Source organism: Dermochelys coriacea, chromosome 3 (assembly GCF_009764565.3).
Source record: "Dermochelys coriacea isolate rDerCor1 chromosome 3, rDerCor1.pri.v4, whole genome shotgun sequence".
In the NCBI taxonomy this organism is placed as follows: Eukaryota; Metazoa; Chordata; order Testudines; family Dermochelyidae; genus Dermochelys; species Dermochelys coriacea.
In genome coordinates this window covers 84,710,001-84,733,170 of record NC_050070.1, presented here as the reverse complement: position 1 = coordinate 84,733,170, position 23,170 = coordinate 84,710,001, and the positions used below count along the sequence as shown (strand labels likewise).

The following is a 23,170-nucleotide window of genomic DNA, read 5'->3' as shown; positions in this document are numbered from 1 at the left end:
AGTCAGCATGGATTCACCAAGGGAAGGTCATGCTGACTAATCTAATCGCCTTTTATGATGAGATTACTGGTTCTGTGGATGAAGGGAAAGCAGTGGATGTATTGTTTCTTGACTTTAGCAAAAGCTTTTGACACGGTCTCCCACAGCATTCTTGTCAGCAAGTTAAGGAAGTATGGGCTGGATGAATGCACTATAAGGTGGGTAGAAAGCTGGCTAGATTGTCGGGCTCAACGGGTAGTGATCAATGGCTCCATGTCTAGTTGGCAGCCGGTGTCAAGTGGAGTGCCCCAGGGGTCGGTCCTGGGGCCCGTTTTGTTCAATATCTTCATAAATGATCTGGAGGATGGTGTGGATTGCACTCTCAGCAAATTTGCGGATGATACTAAACTGGGAGGAGTGGTAGATACGCTGGAGGGGAGGGATAGGATACAGAAGGACCTAGACAATTGGAGGATTGGGCCAAAAGAAATCTAATGAGGTTCAATAAGGATAAATGCAGGGTCCTGCACTTAGGATGGAAGAATCCAATGCACCGCTACAGACTAGGGACCGAATGGCTCGGCAGCAGTTCTGCGGAAAAGGACCTAGGGGTGACAGTGGACGAGAAGCTGGATATGAGTCAGCAGTGTGCCCTTGTTGCCAAGAAGGCCAATGGCATTTTGGGATGTATAAGTAGGGGCATAGCGAGCAGATCGAGGGACGTGATCGTTCCCCTCTATTCGACACTGGTGAGGCCTCATCTGGAGTACTGTGTCCAGTTTTGGGCCCCACACTACAGGAAGGATGTGGATAAATTGGAAAGAGTACAGCGAAGGGCAACAAAAATGATTAGGGTCTAGAGCACATGACTTATGAGGAGAGGCTGAGGGAGCTGGGATTGTTAGTCTGCAGAAGAGAAGAATGAGGGGGGATTTGATAGCTGCTTTCAACTACCTGAAAGGGGGTTTCAAAGAGGATGGCTCTAGACTGTTCTCAATGGTAGCAGATGACAGAACGAGGAGTAATGGTCTCAAGTTGCAATGGGGGAGGTTTAGATTGGATATTAGGAAAAACTTTTTCACTAAGAGGGTGGTGAAACACTGGAATGCGTTACCTAGGGAGGTGGTAGAATCTCCTTCCTTAGAGGTTTTAAGGTCAGGCTTGACAAAGCCCTGGCTGGGATGATTTAACTGGGACTTGGTCCTGCTTTGAGCAGGGGGTGGACTAGATGACCTTCTGGGGTCCCTTCCAACCCTGATATTCTATGATTCTATGATTCTATGGCTTCTCTAACATCTTCTTCCCTGCAGAAACTGCATGGACTCCAATAGTTGGCCTTCACTATACCCTTTTATTTTAAATCCTGCCACCATTTCTACAACAATCCCCATGCAACAGTCTGTTTACAACACACCTGTGCTTTTTGGCCCTCCCCCCAGAACCCAAGGGAAACAGAGGTCTCCCTTCCTTGAGGCATCCATGTAACTGGGCTAACCCAGCCCTAGTCCCCTCTCCTGCCCTTGCACTTCCCTCCTGTCTCTTTATCAGCCTTGGGTTAATAAGTAATTGGCTCCTTATCCTATCCATCTGTCCAGCCTAATCCTCTAATTACCCCAACCCCATCAGCTTTCTCAAGGGGAACTAATGAACATCCGAGTGATCAGATTGCAGGATCACTTGTTCACCCCCTGCACTCTGTCACACTAGAGTTTTCAGGGTCATCCAAATCTTCTTGTATAATATTCCAGTCCTTCTCTGTATTGGAAATACCTCCCAACTTTGTGGCATCCATAAATTTTATTAGAGCACACTCACTTTTTGTGCCAAGGTTATAATGAAATGTTAAATAAGATTGGTCGCAGGACTGATTCCTGAGGAACTCCACTAGTAACCTCCCTCCAGCCTGACAATTCACCTTTCAGCATGACTCATTGTATTCTTCACTTCAACCAGTTCCTTACCCATCTTTCATTCTTGTATTAATCCCCATCCTCCAGTTAAAGTAATAATTTCCCACATGGAACTGTATCAAATGCCTTACAGATATCGAGGTAGATTAAAGAACATTACATTAGCTCCTGCTTTCTGAATTTAGCTCAGTAGGGTGCAGAGGAATATTTCAGGAGATGGGGGTCTTAGACAACAGCTCAGCAGAAAAAAAATATGTGTTGTTACTACATATAAGTAAATGCATATTGTGACAAAGTTCCTCCTCTACCTTGGTGGGTCTTGCGCTTATTGGCGGATTTGCTCGCCTTGGAGCTTCACGGCAGCCCTCAGCTTGGCCATTTTTCTCAACCCACAATCCAGGTCGATGACTCCTTTGTCTGACCAGGAGTTGGGAGATTTGGGGGGAACCCGGGCCCACTCTCTACTCCGGATTCCAGCCCAGGGCTCTGTGGAATGCAGCTGTCTAGAGTGCCTCCTGGAACAGCTGTGTGACAACTACAACTCCCTGGGCTGCTTCCCCATGGCCTCCTCCCAATGCCTTCTTTATCCTCACCATAGGACCTTCATCCTGGTATCTGATAATGCTTGTACTCCTCAGTCCTCCAACAGTCCGTGTTCTCACTCTCAGCTCCTAGTGCCTCTTGCTCCCAGCTCCTCACACGCGCACCACAAACTGAAATGAGCTCCTTTTTAAACCCAGGTGCCCTGATTAGCCTGCTTTAATTGATTCTAACAGCTTCTTGATTGGCTGCAGGTGTTCTAATCAGCCTGTCTGTCTTAATTGTCTCTAGAAGGTTCCTGATTGTTCTGGAACCTTCCCTGTTACCTTACCCAGGGAAAAGGGACCTACTTAACCTGGGGCTAATATATCTGCCTTCTATACTCTCCTGTAGCCATCTGGCCCGACCCTGTCACAATATGTTTATGTAGTACTGCAATAAAAGAACAGACGACATATTCACAAATAAATATGAAACAACTAATCGATGTTAGCTAATGGGCAGCTAACCAGTAAACAGCATCCTTAAGGAGCACAGTTTAATGTAACCTCTCTTCCTTAAATATTTTTTAAAAAGTGTTGAAAGTATTTGTAATGGTCCACAAATAACCTTATAATGATTATGTTTCTATTCAAAAAATTATATCAATCATTTATATAAGTGATAATGTCACAGTAAAAACAACATGGGATTGGTTTAGTCTTTTGCAAGAAGTACCACTTCCCTGACCCTCCCACTCCCCCCCATACATTCTGTGTCCAAGTGTGGGTTGCACTCCTTCTACCCTCCCTCTTGCCCCCCATCCTCCTGCAACTCCTAAATCTGCCTCTTGCTCCCTACAGTGCCCTGTTCCTGCTCATTCTCCCCATCCACTTTTCACATGATCTCTGCTGCTTTGCATCATCCCTGTGCTCATTCTAGCCCTCTGAACCACAGAGTGGCGCTATTTTGCCTCTGGGCATGGCCTCAGTCTTACTGAAAAGAGTGGGAAGTGGAAGCCACCTTTATTAAGTATTATTGTAGCTGTGTTGGTTCCAGGATATGAGAGAGATACGTTGATGAGATAAAAAGAAAAGGAGTACTTGTGGCACCTTAGAGACTAACAAATTTATTAGAGCATAAGCTTTCGTGAGCTACAGCTCACTTCATCGGATGCATTTTTGAGCTGTAGCTCACGAAAGCTTATGCTCTAATAAATTTGTTAGTCTCTAAGGTGCCACAAGTACTCCTTTTCTTTTTGCGAATACAGACTAACACGGCTGCTACTCTGAAACCTGTTGATGAGATAATATCTTTTATTGGACCACAGGGGAGGAGGAATAGGGTATAGGGATGTGAAGCCAAGAACATTAAACTGTGATGAGGGTGGGTTGGAAAAGCCAGAGACATCAAGGACTCAGGCTTTGGGAGGAGGCAGGCAGGGGAAGAAGGGTCCGTAACCACTAGCATACACTCACCTCAGAATCTACAATAGAACTCTGGATTTCTTAGTCTGAATATTCCTCTGCTTGGTGAAAGAGACCTGAAGAAGAGCTCTGTGGAGCTTAGAAGCTTGTCTCTTTCACCAACAGACATTGACCCAATGAAAGATATTTCCTCACCCACCTTGTCTCTCAACTTTATTAAGGCAGCCTCATTTATATATGCAGATAGACTGTAGGGAAATGACAGCCATCTTGCTGATTTCAGTCCTATTGACAGTATTAGGTGATGGTGGCCATTTTGAATAAGGGAGTTCGCAGCCTCTCATTATGTTTTCATGAGACTGGTGAAAAAACCACCCTAGATCATTAGAGTCTTTATAACATCACAAGAGCTGGCAATACTTCAGATGGTCCTGCATTGGATGAACAGATAGTTTTTCTGCATGTGAAGCATTTAAACATCAGGTTTAAATGGTGGTAGAGTATTTGCAGTGAAGGGATCTATATCCTGGAGTTTTCTCCCACATTGATCTGACAGAACTCAAGATGACTTTCATCTCATGCTGAAGAGCCTCTATCTATGTTCTTTGCTTTTTCTGGGGTAGAAAATTGCTTGAGTATGAATAGCTGGAACTGGAGCTCTTACCACAGGATTCTCTACTAACTTGGACCTATGGTATTGATATAAAATCCTGCAATAGCAGATGTATCAGCCCCAGCGCCCCTCAGTCCCTGTGTACTTGTTTAAAATACAGGAGCTCTGAAAGCAAGCAGTGATAGAGGAAAGCTGATAGCTGATCTGTGAATTAAATATATTCAAAGAGATCTAGCTACCAATATCTATGGTAACCTAATTGTTTGGACCAGGGGTATCCTTTTTTAAATCATGCTTTACCTTAGCATTTTTTTTTACTTTGAGGCACCCCCACAATAACCTCTTACTACAGCAAGAAGGATACTGCCTCCTAGCATTGCTAATGCATTTGTTCTGGAGATACCAGGGTAACCTTTTGAAATCTTTATGCTGAAATTTTCCCAATTAATATTAAGTTGCTAAAGATAAGGGTACAAAAAAAACAGCTTAGTTTCAGGTTCGAGCCTCTAGTCAATTACAGAAACTTTATTTAATAGAAACACCACAAGATAATGCTTTGAGAGACCAAACCAAACTTTATTCAAAAGAAAATAATTAAGAAAACAGGCATGCAATTACCACTGACACTAAACTACAATTATATTTCACTCAAAGATGGAATGGTGTATCAATGGGTGATTAGTCTACTTACAACAGAATGAAGTGCAACCTTATAATCCTGGAACCTAATAGTACCCTTTTGATGTTAATTGGAGCTCTCCCCAAATTAACAAAACTACTCCTCGTATAATCCTTTATAATAATAATTAACTGCTCCTTACCTTTATGATATTTCTGCCAGCTTCTTATTAGTTCTTTACATTGGTGTAGATGTTGATTTAAATAATATGTAATGTCCTTTCCATACTATCAATATAAGTAGTATTCAAATAAAACAAACTCACAATTCTCAAAAACACATTAAAAACCTTTCTCAAACCAGTTACAACCAAAACATAGCCACAACATACTTCAGGTCATGTCTTGTTAACTTCTATTTTCCTGTCTTACTGTCTTCAACTTATCTAGTTTTTATCTAACTTTTGCTCACATTAGCAAACTCAATTTCCCATACTTCTCTACAGTTAGGCTAACTTTAGGCCAAAGCCTAATTTCTACTTAATATTTTTTGTAGGCTACACCTAGCAAATTACTCAAAATGCAAGTCAAATGATACCATTAAAACACTCCTAACCTGTATTACTGCTGCCAATGTCATTTGATGTTTAGATGGCATTGTTTGATCAGATCAGAGGTGCCAGGAAGACTGCAAAAATGAGGGGGAGGGGACAAGCACCAGGTCACAATGCCACTCACTCAAATTTAGACAGCTCACCATGCCTACCTGAAAAGTTTGATGCGCCCCCAGTTGAGAACTTCTGGTTTAATCAGATTCTGTTCAAGGGCATTCTTCCAACTGTTTGGTTGAGAAGCTCTGGTGCCTCCAGGCTTTGAAACAGGGGCTTGAAATTTGGCACAGGGGGTCTGTGGTGCCAGGGATATGCCTTTAGTGATCCTCATGAAAATCTGCCCAAATTTGGTCAAGTTATGAGCCCCTAAAATTCAAAGTTTGTGTAGGCTCAGTAGAGATTTGTACGAGTTTGATTCAGAAGTTTTCATCTGTACAGAACCTGTGCCATCCCAGGGCTGCAGGGTCTTAAGCAGGACTTTCTTTGCAGTTGCTTCTGCTAGCAACCAGAGGCTGCTGTGGTGCCAAACACAGGAACTGGAAGCAGGAAGACTTTCTCTCTCCTGTACTCTTAATTTTAATGCTCTCCTCCTACTGCCCAGGCAGTGAGGAGGGTGAAGAGAAAGCAACATAACTGGATGCTGAATAGAGAGGAGCTAAGTCTAGAGGGTAGCAAAAGAGGAGACTGGAACTAAGAGCCAGTGAGGGGGAGCCTGGAAAATGGAGACACAGGGCGGGAGGAAGAGCGTATCGAGATGAGGAGCCAAGGAAGAGCCAAGAAGGGAAACTATGATGAGGATGGCCTGGAGAGGCCAGGCCCATCAAGGACTCAGGATTCAGGAGATGGGCAGCGAAAGAAGGATCAGTAACCACTAGAGCACACTCACCTCGGAACCTACAATAGAACCTGGAATTCCGTAGTTCTCTGCTGTCAGCAAATAGCTTTGAATCCTGCTGACAAAATGTGTGCCTTATCTCATTATTTACTCTGTTAGTTCAAGTGGCAGATGTCTGTGTTGTGGAGCTAAAGTTTCTAACTTTGTTAATGAACTATGTGGGAGTCATTATATAATGAAATATTTTTCCATTTTTTTTAAATGTAGGAAATTATATACACAAAAACAATTACATACACAAAAGAATGACAAGATTGCAAAGTCAAGCACTCAAAAGTTAGGAAATGCCAGAATTAAGACTGACCATTTTTAATTGTATGATCACATACTATTTTTTCCCCATTCAGTGCACAGGATGGATGGGGTTCAGAGAATTAATCAGGATTAAGTAGTTAATGAGGCTGTTGTCTGTATAACACCTGCTTCATTTGTTGCAGAAGTTAGAAGGTGCTTAGAAAGTGAGGCAGGAGATTGCAAGAAGAGGAATTATGGTCTTGTAGTTTAATCAGTTGAATACCACCCTGCAGCTTCCTCCTCCTCCTTAACGCTGCCTGGGTCTAGCTGGGGAGCATTGAGAGAAACAAAAAATAGTGTCCCTACTCTCCGTTTAGGTGCTCAGCACCACAATGGCCTACAACAGGTGGTAGTCACAATAGCAGGTTAGTTCCCTACAGCCCTGGATGGCATGCCCATCAGATAGAATCTTTGGAGAATTTAGCTGCCAAAACCTTAAAAAGTTGCTACTGAGCATGTATAGACTGAGCAATAGAAGGCACATCAGACACTTAGCTGACCCCTTTCAGGTTCTTACGTCAAAGCATGGAGGCACTAGAGCATCTCAACATGAAGGTTGTAAGAACTTTATCAGCATGGTTGGAACATCTTTTTTCGCTCATCTCGTTCTCAAATATAGCTGAACCATTTTTTTAAAATACTTTCCCCAAAAATGCAGAATGAGGCAGATATCCAGCATAGAAAATTGCAGCCTGAATTGTTACACTTCTTCAAAGTTATAAGCAACTGAAAACAGGGTCTTAAAACAGTAAATGTTGAGCAAATTTAACTTCACATGATACTAGCAGCTCCACTCTTAATAAATACAGAGGGATAAATCCTGAAGTTCATACTCATTTTTATTTAGACATGTTGATTCAATGAGAGTTTTGGACTGAGTAAGGGTAACCTATGGAATTCAGGATTTAGTCCCAAATTTATAAGATTTTGGTTCTTATTAGTATGTCACAAATGGTGAGATCCACTGTGAGATGCTTGGATGAGAGTCGTTACAGAAATTCAAGGTATTGTTATTTTATTAAGTCTTTTTTTCACGACTAGGAAGAGAAGATTGCCAAAAGAAGGGCAGAACTTTTAGCAGAGCAAGCCAAAAAGAAAAGGGAGGTAAGAATAGTATAATGGAAAAAAATTTCAAAATGGAAATATTTTATTTGGTCTGTATTAGGAATATCTAAAATGTCTATGATCATATATCTAAGTGTTATTTAGAGTGACATGCAGTATCAGTACTATAACTGAGGTTGTGAGAAACCATTCTTTTTCCATTATAATTTAATCAGATATTTAAGGCATTTTGCTATTGATTGGGAACAAAGCTACATATTAGAGACTGTCCACAGAATATTTGTAACTGTGTTTTAAATTACTTGTAAACATGAACGTCTATTCGGCAAGGTACTTAAGCAACATGCCTGTCTTTGAGCACGTGAATAGTTCCATTAACTTCAGGTGAAGCACATTTTAAGCATCTTGTTGAATTGAGGCCATAGTTACTTTGAAACATGAAGTTATAATGGTTTATGCCCATTCTCAACACAGTTACAAAATGTACTAGAACTGTATTCAAACTCTTTTCCTCCTCATGGGTATTCTCAGTATGGTGTCAGCTAACAAGTTTGTTTGTAACAAAACCCTGTCCAACTGCAAATACCAAAACATGCTAGCTACAGTGCATTAGAAAACAGTAATTAAAACACATTTCTTTGATGTCAGCAGAACTGCACTCTACAACTGAATTCAAGCCATCTGTGTTTTCTGTGTTTTCTTTCCAAATATTAATCTAAAAGTTACTTATTTAGATTTTTTAATTAAGACTTCCATTTTTCAAAAAAACAAATTGGAGTTTATTTTAGTTGTTCAGTTCATGTCATTGTTTATAAAAGTCATTATTAAAGGCATTTATGGTATTCTTCAGAAGTTTGTTTTTTTCAACATTCCCAACTGTGTGCCCGGATTCAGTGAACTTCTTCCCACTACCAAAATAACTAATTACAATGATAAAAAATGACAAGTGGCAAGGAGATGTGGAAGGGTGTAAAAATACTTAAGTTTTTGGTTTTTAATAAATATTTTCTGATAAGACTTCTCTTTGATTTCAGCAGCTTTTATAGATAAATACTGTATCTGGTTAAACCAGAAGCTTTATTTGAAGCTCAATTACTGTAAGTTGGTTAACATTTATGAAGAAAAATTTGAATTTGACTCAAAAAAATCACAACAAAATCATAACAAAACATGAAGCTATCACTGAAAATAAGTCGTCTTCAGAAGCAAACTTTTTAAACTTCTCTGTTTAAGCTGGTATATCTTAGTGAAATAGTGTGCTCTTTCCCCATCTCTGCAAACCATCTTTGCAAATTATTTATAAGCTAGAACAGTGGACAAAAAAGGGGAAAGTATGTGAGAGAAAATATTAGTTTCTTTCTTCTGAACTTCTGTACAGTAGGCATGAAAAAGTTGAACATTTTATATTTTAGGCTGCAGCATATAGGGAAGAGGAGGAGGTTAGTGATGAAGAGGATGAAGATGAAGAAGAAGATATTGAAATGATTCTTGAAGAAGAATTCCCAAAAGAGGAAGAGGTAGATGAGGAGGAGGAAGAGGAGGAGGCTGATGCTGCTGAACGCATGAAAAATGAAATTACAGAAAAGTATGAAACAGATAGTAATAATTTACAAGGAGTACAGGTACTTTCTTCATTATCTACTTTATCAAATAACTTGGCATGAGACAAGAAGTGCTTCCAGTTTTATAGCTGATTTAATTTAGTTGTCAGATTTCAAAGTTATAGTATTTGAGATCTTTATTTCCTTTTTCTGAGCTAATTAATGCAGGAGGTTAGACTAGATGATCATAATGGCCCGTTCTGGCTGTCACATCTATGAATGAAATTTCTGAGATCCTCATTCAAGCAAAATTCCTATTGAGCAAAATCCTGAAGTTCTTCTAAAGTTTTCACTAAATCTCATTGCAGGCAATGGAAATTTTGTCTCCACGAAGATGAAGGGGGAAAAAGTGGGGAGGGAGTGCAAGTGTTCCAGGAGGACCATGCTGAGATTGCTCAATCAGATTGCCTGCAAAGAATAGGGCAGATGATCCCAAAAACTGGTGGTTATTCTAATACTTAGAGTCACCAAGCCAGCAACAAAACAGCTGCTACAATACCTTACTGGTTACCCAGAAGCTAAAAACACAGTTTCCTTGAAACAATCCAGCCTTGGGCTCCCACCCAGACAGCCAAGTCAAATATGATGAGGATTACTGAAATTTTTGTTCATCATATAAAAAGTTCTACCAATCCCAAAGGATCAGACATATTACCCTTCAGGTTAATGAATATTTTAGATATTACCCAAATACACACAGTCAATTTTTAGTAACTAGGCTAAAATTGATTTAAAATGAAAAGAGAGAGTATAGCTTAAAAGATCATTATACATACAGCTATGAATAAAGTTCCTAGGTTTCATAGTAGAGATGGTGAGCTTTAGAGTTGCAAAAAGTTCTTTCAGAATTAGTTCCATAGGTCCAATGTCCAATATCAAGGCAATCCAGACTGGAGCTGGAGACCTCAATCTTGCGACTCAGACTTCCCCTGATTAAGCTGAAGCAGATCTGAGATAACAGGATCAGGGCCCAAGAGTTCCTTTTATAGTTCTCTGGCAGCCTCTGTCTTGACAAGAGGTGAAGCATTGTGGCTTTGAAATAGATCTCCTATGTCCTAAGCATCACTGGTAATTAGCTACATGGATTAGCATAAGGCAACTTCTCATCTCCCATCATTTACACGTAGATTACTACAGACTTCAAAGAGAAAGAAAAACAATGATATTACTACATTCACAAAAAGAAAAGGAGTACTTGTGGCACCTTAGAGACTAACAAATTTATTAGAGCATAAGCTTTCATGAGCTACAGCTCACTTCATCGGATGCTTATGCTCTAATAAATTTGTTAGTCTCTAAGGTGCCACAAGTACTCCTTTTCTTTTTGCGAATACAGACTAACACGGCTGCTACTCTGAAACTACATTCACAGTTAATCTAAAAGTTAACATCTCCTTTCGATCTCTGAATTAACAGAATACATCAACAGACAGGAACCCGTTACATTGTCAATCTCTAACAATATATATGTAAACACATACAAAACGCAATCATTATCTACAGCTATGTCTCTAAATGTTCAATCTGGGTCAATTAGCCTGCTAGTTGTGTAACCCTTTCTGGCTGGCTGTCACAGCTCTTGTAAAATCTGCAGAATAGTTTCAACTGGATTTCACATTTCATTCATCAATGACTGAAACAGCCCCTGACACAAATTAAATTTTCAAAAAACAATTTATTTTCTACAAATATTAGTATTTAAATATATTTTTATTCCCAGATCGGGTCTTTTGCCCATTCCAAAGTTGAGTGCTTCCTAGCACAAAGTTCTAATTCTAAGCTTTACCGTTAAGTGACACCTACTGCCACTGTAACTATGTTGACATCCTCAGGCTTCAATTACTTTTTTACCAATTAATGGATTAGGAGTCTGAATAATCTCCTAACACTCCTCGCATTTCAGGGAGGATTAAGTTGGGGAGAAAGGCCATTGTTTTACACCCTGAGATACACACTTCCGTTAATTTGTCGGGAGACTGACTTTAAAGTGAAGTTCTAAACTGAAAAGTGGCTATGTAAAAATGTTATTTTCTTACTCCTCTGAACTGCTTCCTGCAGTGTAACCCTAGTCATGTCTCCTTGCTTTAATGACAAAGATAATTTTCTATTGCTGTTACTCTTTGTCATGGTTATGGGGTTCATTGCAACTCTGCCCCCCTTCTAAGGGTAAGATAACTTAGCAGGATGACAGTTAAAAAAACGTTATTCTCATAAAAAATATGATACCAAATCAGAGAGAGACAATCAAAATTTAACCTTTTAATGCCTTTTATGCAGCGACATGTTTAGACTTCTTCAAGTACATTAAAGGGTCCAGGTGTAGCTAATGGAATACTGCATGTTTTTTGAAGGTAGTATTTTTACAGATCCACATTCCTCTCCCATTCTCACCTCTGAAGTTTAGGAGTACATTATTAGTATCTTGGTGACTAAGTTGGTCAAAAAGGAACAAGCAGATGAGAATGTTGGTAATTATTGTCTCAAGAGGTACATAGGCATCAGTCACTGGAGAGGTGGTTTCTGTTTTAGTATTTTGTACTGCATAGCACCCTGCCTATGATGGGTTGAAGCAAAGACTCCAGAATATAGATCTACATAAATAGTAAATTTAAGAGCCACAATTACAGGTTAGTATTTTCCTCTAACTATATCTAACTCTCATTTTAACTTATTCAAAATTTATTTTCCCATTATTGCTGATACCCAAGAAATTTTGTCTAAACAGCAGGTTTATTTATTAATAAATAATTTATTCTTCCTATCTTCTTCATTCGTTATTGCCACCACTGGGTATTGTGGCATCTCAGTCAATTATGCAATAGTAAATTTTGATACCAAAACACTGGATAGCAGCCTCTCTAAAAGGATCAGACAGATGGAAGAGATTAATTAGAAAACAGACAATTTTTATATTGTAATTAAGTGGCTGAGCTGTAATATGTGAGCAGAGGACAGTGCAATGAATCTGCTGAGGCTCTTTTGACTCCTCACTGGAATGCAATTGGGCAGCCAGGAGGAGCAGGTTCCTTGTTATTTGGGAGGACAGTGGGAGGCTTGGTGGCAGCTCAGGCTAGGGTTCTGGAGTTCCCTGTGTAAAACTGACAGGATTCATGTATAGTGTAGATAAGAACATGTTCAAAGTGTCAATAAACAATGCACTGAACCTGACTCCACTATATCAAGTCTGTCAAGAACAGAAACTGACCTGCTGCAAGCAGTGATGAGCTGCCAAAATCTTAACAACCAGTTCCCTATAAACAGTGCTGATTTAAGGGATGTGTCTCTATCCTGCCCCCTCCCACCCACTCCCCAGGCTCTGTCCTGCCCTCCTATCCCCCCAGGCTCTGTTCTGCCCCCTCCCGCCCCCACCCCCAGGCCCATTCTCCATCCCAGGTGCCTGCTGGTGGCGCAGGAGTCCTGCAGCCCTTGCACCAGTGGGGTCGTACCCGGCATGTGGGGCAGCGGCTCCCTGCAGGCAAAGGCTGCTATCTGCCCAACTCCCCACCATGGGATGTGAGCACCCCCGAGTGGTGGAGGCCGGACAGCCCCACAGCACAGGAGCGGGAGAGACTGTGGGGGGGTCACCCCAGCATGCCCAAGGCAGCCCCCAGCCATGGCACCAGCCGGCCCTGCCTTGTTTATGGGTCAGAGGAGGCTGCTGCCACCATGGGTCTGGCTCCCCAGCCCTACGCGGCGCCCAGTCACATGGTGCCTGATCTCCCTGCCCAGCGCAGCCGGTTGTGCTTCCTGGGCCAGGCAGGAAGCAGCATGGAGCTTGGCAGCGGCTGCTGAGCAAGGCGGCATCGTATCAGCTTCTGTGTTGCTTCCTCTGGACCCAAAATACTCCAAAGGGGACAGAGAGAAAGCAGATTCATAGCCCGTTTCCCAGGCACTGGCCAGCAAAGCTTTCTGGGTGCGTGGAGATGGGAGAAGAAGGGGAACATAGTGCATTGAGAGGTAGACCCCTCCCAGAACCCTACACCATGCACCCTTCCTAGTGCTGCGAGTCGGGGCCGCCTTGGCCTGGGGGGCTGCCCCAACCGAGCCCCAGCCTGGCTGGGACTTTCTGGGGCGGCGACTGCCTACCCAACTGCCCGCCCCCGTTCCCCGTCCCCTGACCGCCCCCCAGAACCTCTGCCCCCTCCAACCGCTCCCTGCTCCTTATCCAACCCCTCCTCCCAGCCCCGGCCCCCTTACCATGATGCTCAAAGCGGCAGGAGCTGCCGAGCTGCCCAGGAGTGGTCCAGAGTGCTGGCGGCACAGCACACTGAGGCTCCGTGAGGGGGGGAGGAGCTCAGGGAGCCCTAACAACCGGTTCTAAAGCTTCTTCTAAATTTAACAACCGGTTTGCGCGAACCGGCTCCAGCTTACCAGTGGCCACAAGTTACCAAAATGGACTAGGAGAGACTGGGGAACAATTTTTTATGCATAGATAATAGCTAAATAAGCAATGGGGGTCAGGTAAAATAGAAAAAAATACATGACATTTCTCTGATTTTGATAAGAGACTTTTTAAAAGTTTAGCTAAATAGAGTTAGAGTCTTCAAAGTTAATGGAAATTATAGTTTTCTGATTTTATTTTAGCATATTGTAATACTGTAATACAAATGTTAATAATGAAAATAGAGGGGTCAGATCTTCAGCTGAAGTCAATGGAGGTACACTGATTTACACTAGCAGAGGATTTAGTCCAAAGATCACTAATAATTAATGGCAGTTATTATTCATATCACCCTTTATTACAACATTTGATCATGTTTATGATTTTTGTCATACATTATTCTTTCATTATTCAGGAAGAACTTGAAAGGTTGCTGATACCACAAATCACTATCAATGGAGGGCGAAAACCTCACATTGTACGTTACCAATTGTATAGCAAGTTGAAGCATCTAGTAGAAAATCGAGAAAGCATTTTTGAGAAATGTTACCCAATAAGTTTGCCACTTGCACACAAGATGTTGGTTCTCTCTTATAAACATCCCAGTTCTTTTGGTCAATGGGACCCAATCAAGGTAATGTAATTAAATGGCTGAGGTATACTTTCAGGAAGTAATACTTGCTTCTCTTCTTTACGCCCATATAATTAAGATAAAATATTATGAAAAGCACATCACTGAATATTTTCAATAATGAACACATACTATTAATAACAAGAATTGGTCAGTTTAGTGTTGTGTTTTAAGCACTGATTAATGATATTTTGTAAGATCTGTGGGAGCACTGAGCAGATGGAGGTTTGTGAATTAGCATAATCAGTGGTGGAGCTGAGCAAGAAAGAAATGTATGATACTTAGGACCCAGCAAATATAGAATAGCAAACAGGAAGTTCCTACAGCCTTGCAGGAGCAGTAGAGACAAGTAAAAGGGTTTTGGAGTTATGGGTTATTAACACTAAGTTCTGGTGGGTAATCTGGATGTAATTTTGTTGGAATGCTAGAAGTGCATCTTGGTTTTGTGAGTGAGTAAAAAAACAAGAAGCAGAGCTAAGCTAAAAAAAGCCCAATGAACAGGAAACAACAATAACAAAGAAATTCCTGAAGACGGGAGAGTAGAAAGATACAGTTGGAGGAGTAAAAAGAAAAGGAGTACTTGTGGCACCTTAGAGACTAACAAATTTATTTGAGCATAAATTGGAGGAGTGACAGCTTTGCAAGTGAGAAGGGATTCTTACATATCTGAGTTGCCAAAAGTAAATCTAAGAGAGAGCATGTCAGGAAGAGAACAATTAACACCTGACACAGGAAAAAAATTTCTGTTAGCAGAAAGAAGCAAGTCCAGACTGTCTTTAGATGGAATCAAGATGGGGTTTTATCAAAGCTGTAGGATGCATGAAGTAGAAGATGATGACAATTATGGAGGAGAAAATAGGAGTGCTTTAGGATCAGATAGAGATGAGTACAATTAAGGAAGCCAGAGTCTTCATAGATCAGAAGGTATAAGATATGCCAACTGGTGATTCAATAATTATGGATTTGAAGATAAGACAAGACTATGGAGGAGACAATGGATAAGAATAACAAACCAGAAGGAGGAATGTGAGCACTGGAAGTGGATTAAGGCAGAATCCTAGCATCCTATGGAGCTAAGGCATGTGGTTTGAAGGAACCTGATACACTAATGAGAAACTAAGAATCTGAGAAGGGTAGAATGTGTAGTATGGCAGTCTGTAGCCACCAAAGAGCGGTGTTTCAATATTATCCTTTTCAAATGCATAGCTCAGGAATACAGTGGCATGGGGCCTAAGGATTACTGAACAGTGTACCCTCTGTCAGTCAGTCCACAGAACAGCACTTGTTTTTAATTCAGATAATTAATTATTCTTTTCTTTTTTCCGACCAGAAATAGAGTAATGCTCTGGATATTAAATTGGGTATAAAATTCTCTCTTATCCCATCCGACAACAGTGGTTCCATGGAGAGATAGTGTTATGGTACCCCTCCACCCGCCCCACATGGGACTAAGGAGGCAATGAATTCTGAAATGCTCCCATGATTGCCTAAGCCTAGGCCAAATATTGATAAATATATGTTGATAAAATGTCTGATAACCAGGCTCAATCAATTTATTAATCAAAGATTGATCTCAGCACAATACAGAAAGGTTAATACAGTATCAATCTCGAGAACAGTCTTGCATCAGTTACATTGTTTCTCTGTTCCAAATTCTGAACTTAATTTTGCTCATATTTATATTCCCTTTGTTTATGACAGATTTTATCCATAGATAAAATATCCACAGATTTTACACATCATTTCTTATCTGGGATTTGTGCATAACATTCTAGATGTCAGTAGATTGTAGAGACATCTACACTACTGTACCTAGCATACAGTTCATATCTGACAAACCTCAGCAAAACATATTTCTTCCACCTGACAGATTCTACATATATAAAAAACAGAAGTTACAACAGTTTAACTGCTAGTAGATTTCTACAATAAAGCTTAGCATAAATACAAGGCATTTGGGGAGTACAGTTTATAGTTATACAACTTAGCCTAAATACAAAGCATTCTGGGAATATATTATATTAGCTAACAGTCCTCCTGCCCCTTTGTCATCTTGATTCTGAGCATCGGGACAACACCTTTGACAAATGCATATATGAAGCAGAAATAAGAGCGTTCATATGGGATATTATTTTACCACAGCTTGTGAGCAAAAATACAAAAATAACATCAACAAAATCAAAAACATTAGATAAAACAATCTAAGCCTTAAAGTAATCTTTGTCTGTGTATTAGAAATTAATATGTCCAAGCTACCATCCTGTAGTAGATCATCTAGAACCTTTTCTATTTAGTGTATGTCACTGCTAATTTGAATTATGTGGGTGTCTTTTTGAACCAATAATGTTTTTAAATTTAAGATTAGTGGATCACTGTGTACATTAAAAACTGGTTTATATTTCTCAACCTCATGCTGGTGATCTGGCTCACTTTGGATACTGGATTTATTGTGGTAGCTGGGAACAGGCATAACTGACACACATGTATGCATGAGGAGAGAAAAAAAGGCATTCCAGGAGTATAGTTTGTATTTATGTAACTTAGTCTAAATACAAAGTATTCTGGAAATATATGATATAGGCTCACACAGATCACCCTCTTTCAGTGTGTTTGTTCTTGGCCAAACTTCTGAATAAAAGATGAGCACTTCTGGACCTCCTCAAGATACTGCTTGCTACATCCATAGTCTGTCCGTGAATCCACTGTCATAAGATGGGAGAGGAAAAAGATGTTTGACAAAGGAGAATTACTTACTGATAATTTTGACATTCATAGAGTCCTCTTCTCCCATCCTACATGCCTCCTTCCTCCCCTTTGGATGGTATGCCACTGCTTGTATATTATTTCTCTTACTGTCCTGTATACCCTATCCTCCTTTCTGTTCCTGGAAGTTTCTCTACCTCAGGGATGGTATTCTGTTTGAGGCTTATGTAATCAGGGGTAAGGTTTCAGAAATCATTGCTTCCTTCCAGTAGGTATTTCCATAACACTGTCCATAATCCACTGTTGTAGGATGGGCGAAGAGGAGATAAAAAGAAACAGAAATATCAGTAAGTAACTTTTTCCCGTTTTGTATATGTTACAGCTAAGTGAAGGAGATGTAATCAAGCCTTTCCAAAATCAACAGACTCCAAGCTTGCCTGTAATCCACCGACAATATATTTATTTCTTTTCAAGTAAAGAAAATAAAGAAAAATTTATGAAAAATCCCATTAAATTTATCCGTCAGCCGAAACCCAAGCCACCTGTGCCAGTTAAGATAGCAATTGTGGGACCTCCAAAATCTGGAAAAACTACAGGTAGGGTCCAGTATTTTCAAAGGGTAGGAGCTTCGCTTATAATTGGGGTTGTGTCTGTCATAATCATGTTAGCAAGAAGTTACAAACAAGTCACAAAAATTATTGCTTAGAATGCATTAATATGCATAGAATGCTGCAGTTAGTTTTCCCATTATCCTATTTATCAGCCAGAAATATCTGTGTTCACCATCTCAACCCTGTCCCTACTCCTCAGGAACGAAGGATATTCTTGTGGTTAAGCCTTGGACTGGCACTTGGGAGATACGGGTTCAGTTCTGTTCCTAGTGCTGACAGACATCCTGTGCTAAGTGACTCTGGCAAGTCACTTAAGCTCCTGTGCCTCAGTTCCAGTGATGATTTTATGACCTATCCCTTTCCATCCACTCCTTGTCTGTTTAGACTGTAAGGTCTTCAGGACAAGTGCTGTTTTTATAGTAGCTAGCATAAGCAGTTCTGATGGTGGTTGGGGCCTGTAGGTGCCACAGTAGTACATATAATAATTCTCCTTATGTCTCTTACACTGAGAAATCCAATCACTGATGCAGTGGGAAGAGTCTCAGGCTCATCTAATATAATGCTCCCATTATATATCTGGGTACACAATAAAATAGAAACAGCTGGTATAAAACTCCCCATTTGCCACTGGGAAATACCATGTTCCCTGTTCCCATCTCTCATATAAAAACAGTAATTGTCAGTGCAGCCGAGTATCAGCCATCATACTTCTGGAGAGGTAAACAGGGAACATAAATGCAATATGAGGCTCTATATCGATTGCTTTTTCTGCCCCTTTCAATACAAGCAGTTAGATTTCTTAATGTTAGGGCTGCTCTTTAATATGTGACTAGTATAAGCAACTTTCATGATTATTTGGAAAAAATACAGAAAGTCAAAGATTCCAAAGAACCCCTTGACAGACACTCATCTCTGCTTTAGTCATACAATTATATGATTCTAATGCTTGCTTTAATAATATTTTTTTCATTGGTGTTTTAAAGATATGGGGCTAGATTCACCTGTCCACTCTAGTTGCTTTGCTAGTTAACAGTTTATTTCAAACTAGTGTAATTAAAAGAAAAAAAATTCTTCTTCAAGTGAAGGTCCCTATGGGTGTTCCGCTTGAGGTGCACATTTGCTCCATATGCCTGGAACCAGGAGATTTTTAACATAAGAACAGCCATACTGGGTCAGACCAAAGGTCCAGTATCCTGTCTGCCAACAGTGATCAATGCCAGGTGCCTCAGAGGGGGTGGACCTAACAGATAATGATCAAATGATCTCCCTCCTGCCATCCATCTCCACCCTCTGACAAACAGGCTAGGGACACCATTCCTTTTTGCTGGCAGTGTCATTGGTCTGGACCTGTGCCCTTCTCCTCTTCATGCTCTGAACCAAGGGCATAAGAGACCATGCGAGCTAATGGCTTCTCCAGTTCTTTCTATCACCCTTCGTCTGAGACAGAACCTATTTAGTGGCTGCAGCATTAGCTAGCATTCCTGTTCAAAAACTGTAGTTGTAAATAGTTTTAAAACCTGTTTTTAGATAGTTTCTAGTGAGAGTAGTTTAGTAGTTTTTAGACACCCCCAAAAAACTTCCCCTGTACATTGTGCTACCAGTAGTACCTCAGAATTATAAGATGACCAGTCAACCATACACCTCATTTGGAACTGGAAGTATGCAATCACGCAGCAGCCAAGACCAAAAAAAACCACAACCAAAAACCAATACAGTACAGTAGTGTGTTAAACATAAACTACTAAAAAATAAAGGGAAAACAGCATTTTTCTTCTGCATAGTAAAGTTTCAAAGCTGTATTGTCAATGTTCATTTGTAAACTTTTGAAAGAATGACTATAATGTTTTGTTCAGTTAAAAACATTTTAGAGTTATGACCAACTTCCATTCCTGAGGTATTCCTAACTCTGAGGTTCTACTGTAGTACGCCAGGATCCCAGTATTCAAGATCTGCCTGGCCTGCCTTTGGGCTTTCCCAGGCAGCAACAATCACGGTATGAATACATGCTTAGAAGATTCCTGATGGACTATGGAACATGGGGCCCCAGTGCAATCCTGACCCATTAGACCTCCCTGTACATTCAGAGGCACTCGGAAATGCCCCTTTGAGCACAGTGATCTCGGGTTCCAACGATAATGAGAGCAGGGCTAAAGTCCTTTCCAAGCAGAGAGATGAGGAGGGTAAGACCAAACACTCTGTAAGGGAATGCTAAAGGTATATTATAATGTACAGCCAGTAGGGCGCTGTGTATAATCTATACCTTATCTGAGCTGGCAACAGTCATACCTGTGAATGCGTTAAATTATCTGAAAGAGAACACATCTTTTGTATCTGTTTCCATGATAGAAGTTCTATAGCCAGTCCAAATCTGACTCCACACACCATTACAAGAGTGTCAGGAGCTCACAAGGAGCACAGTACTGATTTTGCAGTACAGAGAGGCAAAAGTGCCCTGAAACCGTCTTTAGCCAAAGGGGTGGGACCATCCTAGGACAGGCAAGGTACCAACGCTAAGAAAAAAGGAGTCATCAGTACCGAAGACCATGGTCCATATGAAGCCAGTACTTCTGGCACCACCAAGGGACAGAAATCCAGTCCACTCTCCAGAATCAAGGGCTAGATGTACTGTCCAAGAGGACCTTATTATCTATATGCTGCCTATGCTGTTGGATCCAGTCCTGAACTGAGATGTCCCACATCATTGGTTCACTTTTGACTGGTACTGTTGACCAGTCAAGACATAATAAAACCACCAGTACCACCCATCAATATAAAAGCCTCCTTTTCTGCAGCCCAGCATCTCCCCAATTCTGGACATCTGGGCTTCTCCCCTCCAATCTGCAGTTCATGCAAGCATATCAAAGACTTGGTTCCACATGCCCTGGCTACGCCACCTTTGTTCCAACTTGCTGCCAGATTCTCTGTCTCTGTGGCAGCAGTCAGTTGGTAGTTACACTGTTTCTGCTCCTTTTATTTCTACATTTATTTTCTCACTTTTTTTCAGGCACTGGTGAACTATTCTATTTCAGGATTCTTTCCTCCTCCCTGGGTCAGTCTTAAGCTTAAGTTTAATTCACCCTGAGACTCTGCCTCAGCATCTCCCTGCTGGCTCCTCTGCCCCTATCCAGGCATGGCAGAAAGGCCAAGAAAGCACCAGATCAAATTCAAGCAGTGCTCTATTTGTGAGGCAGCCTTCCTGGGTTCAGAAGTCTATAAGCTGTGCCCAAGCTGCACCCAGCTAGCTGACCCTAACTCTGTTAGTTCTTGCAGCTAGGAGTTGGACAGGCATACGGGATCCCCTACCCACCAAAGCAGCCACAATTCCAGTGTGAAAAAAATGGACCAGGAAGCACAGGGTAGAGCAGGGAAAGTCTCTGTAGATGACGAGAACTCCAGGCAACTGACTCAGGGAGTAAGTCCCAGGGGATCCCTGGAGAACAAAGAGGGGAGGCTTGTGGGACCACAAATTCTCACCCCTCTGGGTCTTGAAGTGGGTCCTGAATGCCCTTGGTAAAGAAGCAGGACTCTTAAACAGCTCCCCCTTCCCAGTTCAACCAGAAAGACTCTAGTAGCAAGTACCCCCCTCACACTCTTGGGGTTATGGGACCCAGCATGGGAGGACTCAGAGGGAGAACTTTTCAGAGGGCTTCAGGCACTATGAAAGGCAAACTGCAAAAAGCATCACCAAAGTGTCAGGGAGCTCCTACTCCTGCAAAGCATGCAAAAAGAGCAAAGAAATCTAAAAAGGAAAAAAGGGGAAGAAAAAGCACAGAAAATCCAAGAGGTACAAGTCCTTGAATGACCTCTTCCTTCTCCCCCTCCTTCATTGAGGGAAAATCTACACTAAAGTGCTACATCAGCGCAGCTGTACTGGTGCAGCTGTACCACTGTAGCATGTTTGGTGAAGGCATGCTAAGCTGACGGGAGAGTGCTCTCTGTCTCCTGCCGACATAGCACAGATATGGACAGTGTGAAACTTGCATCGCTCAGGGGGGATGGGGAGAAGGGTTTCATACCCCTGAGCGACATGAGTTAAATCAATTTAACCGATAGTGTAGACCTTCCCTGAGGAAGTTGAGGTATCAGACCCTGACTACAAACAGGACCAGGAGAAAACACAATATAGGGTTTCCCCCCCTGAGAAGTTTGAGGCCATGGGTAGAAAGGTTTTCTCCTTGATTCAAGTCCAACCTGAATAGGTTCCTGCGAGCAAGGCTCAGAATAAATTTCTCACCTTGAAATTCTCTGCTGAAGATTTCCCCTGCACTCCTCCTTCTAGTATGTGATCAGGGATGACTGGAACAGACTGATACAGGCAAGCACATTAATAAAAATGACCTCCAGTTCTATAAGATACAAGAATCAAAGCCCCCTGTCACTGAAATCCTGCATGTAGACATAGTTGTAGCATCTCTAGCAAGGGATATGATCATTCCCTCAGAAGTAGAGTTCTACCCTAAAAAACCAATAGATAGAAATTGGATGCCATTTTTAAGAAAGATTTTGAGCCCTCCTTGGACACCCTCAGAGCATCCCTAACAGCTATCTGCTTTGCAAGGGCTCTGTCTTCTGACTGGAATATCTCAGAACCCTAAAGGACAGAGATTGTCCTGAATTTGGCTGCATTTTAAAGAAAGTTTCCCAAGCAACAGCATTTGTAGCTGATGCCTCAATGGATGCAATGAAGTTCTCAGCCAGGGTCATGGCTTCCAGCTTCATAGCCAGACATCACCTAATGGCTCTAACCCTGGAAGGTGGATACACACTCTAAGAAGATCCCATGCTCAGCCAAATTGAAAGGTTCATTCTTTTTGGAGGGAACAGCTAGACAAGGTAGTGGCTGACAATGTAGCAGAAACCAAGCAGTCATTCCCATCATCACTAAGTGCTCTCAGGAGGGAATACAGACCTGCCTTCAGACAAAGGTGTTCCTTTCATCTCTAGTCCTCACAGAGGTATCAGTGAAGGGACAACAGATTCTCCAAAGGAAAATCTTGGAGCCAACTTTCATGGAAGAAGCTCTGCACCTCCCAATGCCACTTCATGACAAAGATCACTCAGGCAAGAGCTGAAGCTAGGAGGCGGAATTTCCTATTTCACAGAAGAATGGTTTGCATCAACCATGGACACACGGGTGAGGGAAATAGTGAGCCAGGGATAATCCCTCAAGCTGCAAGCTCCACCCCATCTGTTCTTCAACCAGTCTCCCATCTCCAATGACCCCATAAAGTGTGATCTGTTCCAGAACAAAATATCTCATCTTCTGGATATTAGAATGATAGCATTCCCTCCGAAGATAGATTCCCGGAGTT

At 41.5% G+C, this 23,170-nt stretch overlaps 1 protein-coding gene across 2 annotated transcripts in view; it reads left to right on the top strand.

Annotated features, from left to right (window-relative positions):
* Positions 1–23,170, top strand: part of AK9 (adenylate kinase 9) — a 217,787-nt gene that overhangs the window by 148,970 nt on the left and 45,647 nt on the right. For both annotated transcript variants that reach the window (XM_038394087.2, XM_043510793.1), the window contains exons 28-31: positions 7,908–7,970; positions 9,344–9,553; positions 14,329–14,547; positions 17,630–17,843. In XM_038394087.2, the coding sequence (XP_038250015.1) occupies positions 7,908–7,970; positions 9,344–9,553; positions 14,329–14,547; positions 17,630–17,843 (706 nt within the window). The remainder of the gene's footprint in view (positions 1–7,907; positions 7,971–9,343; positions 9,554–14,328; positions 14,548–17,629; positions 17,844–23,170) is intronic.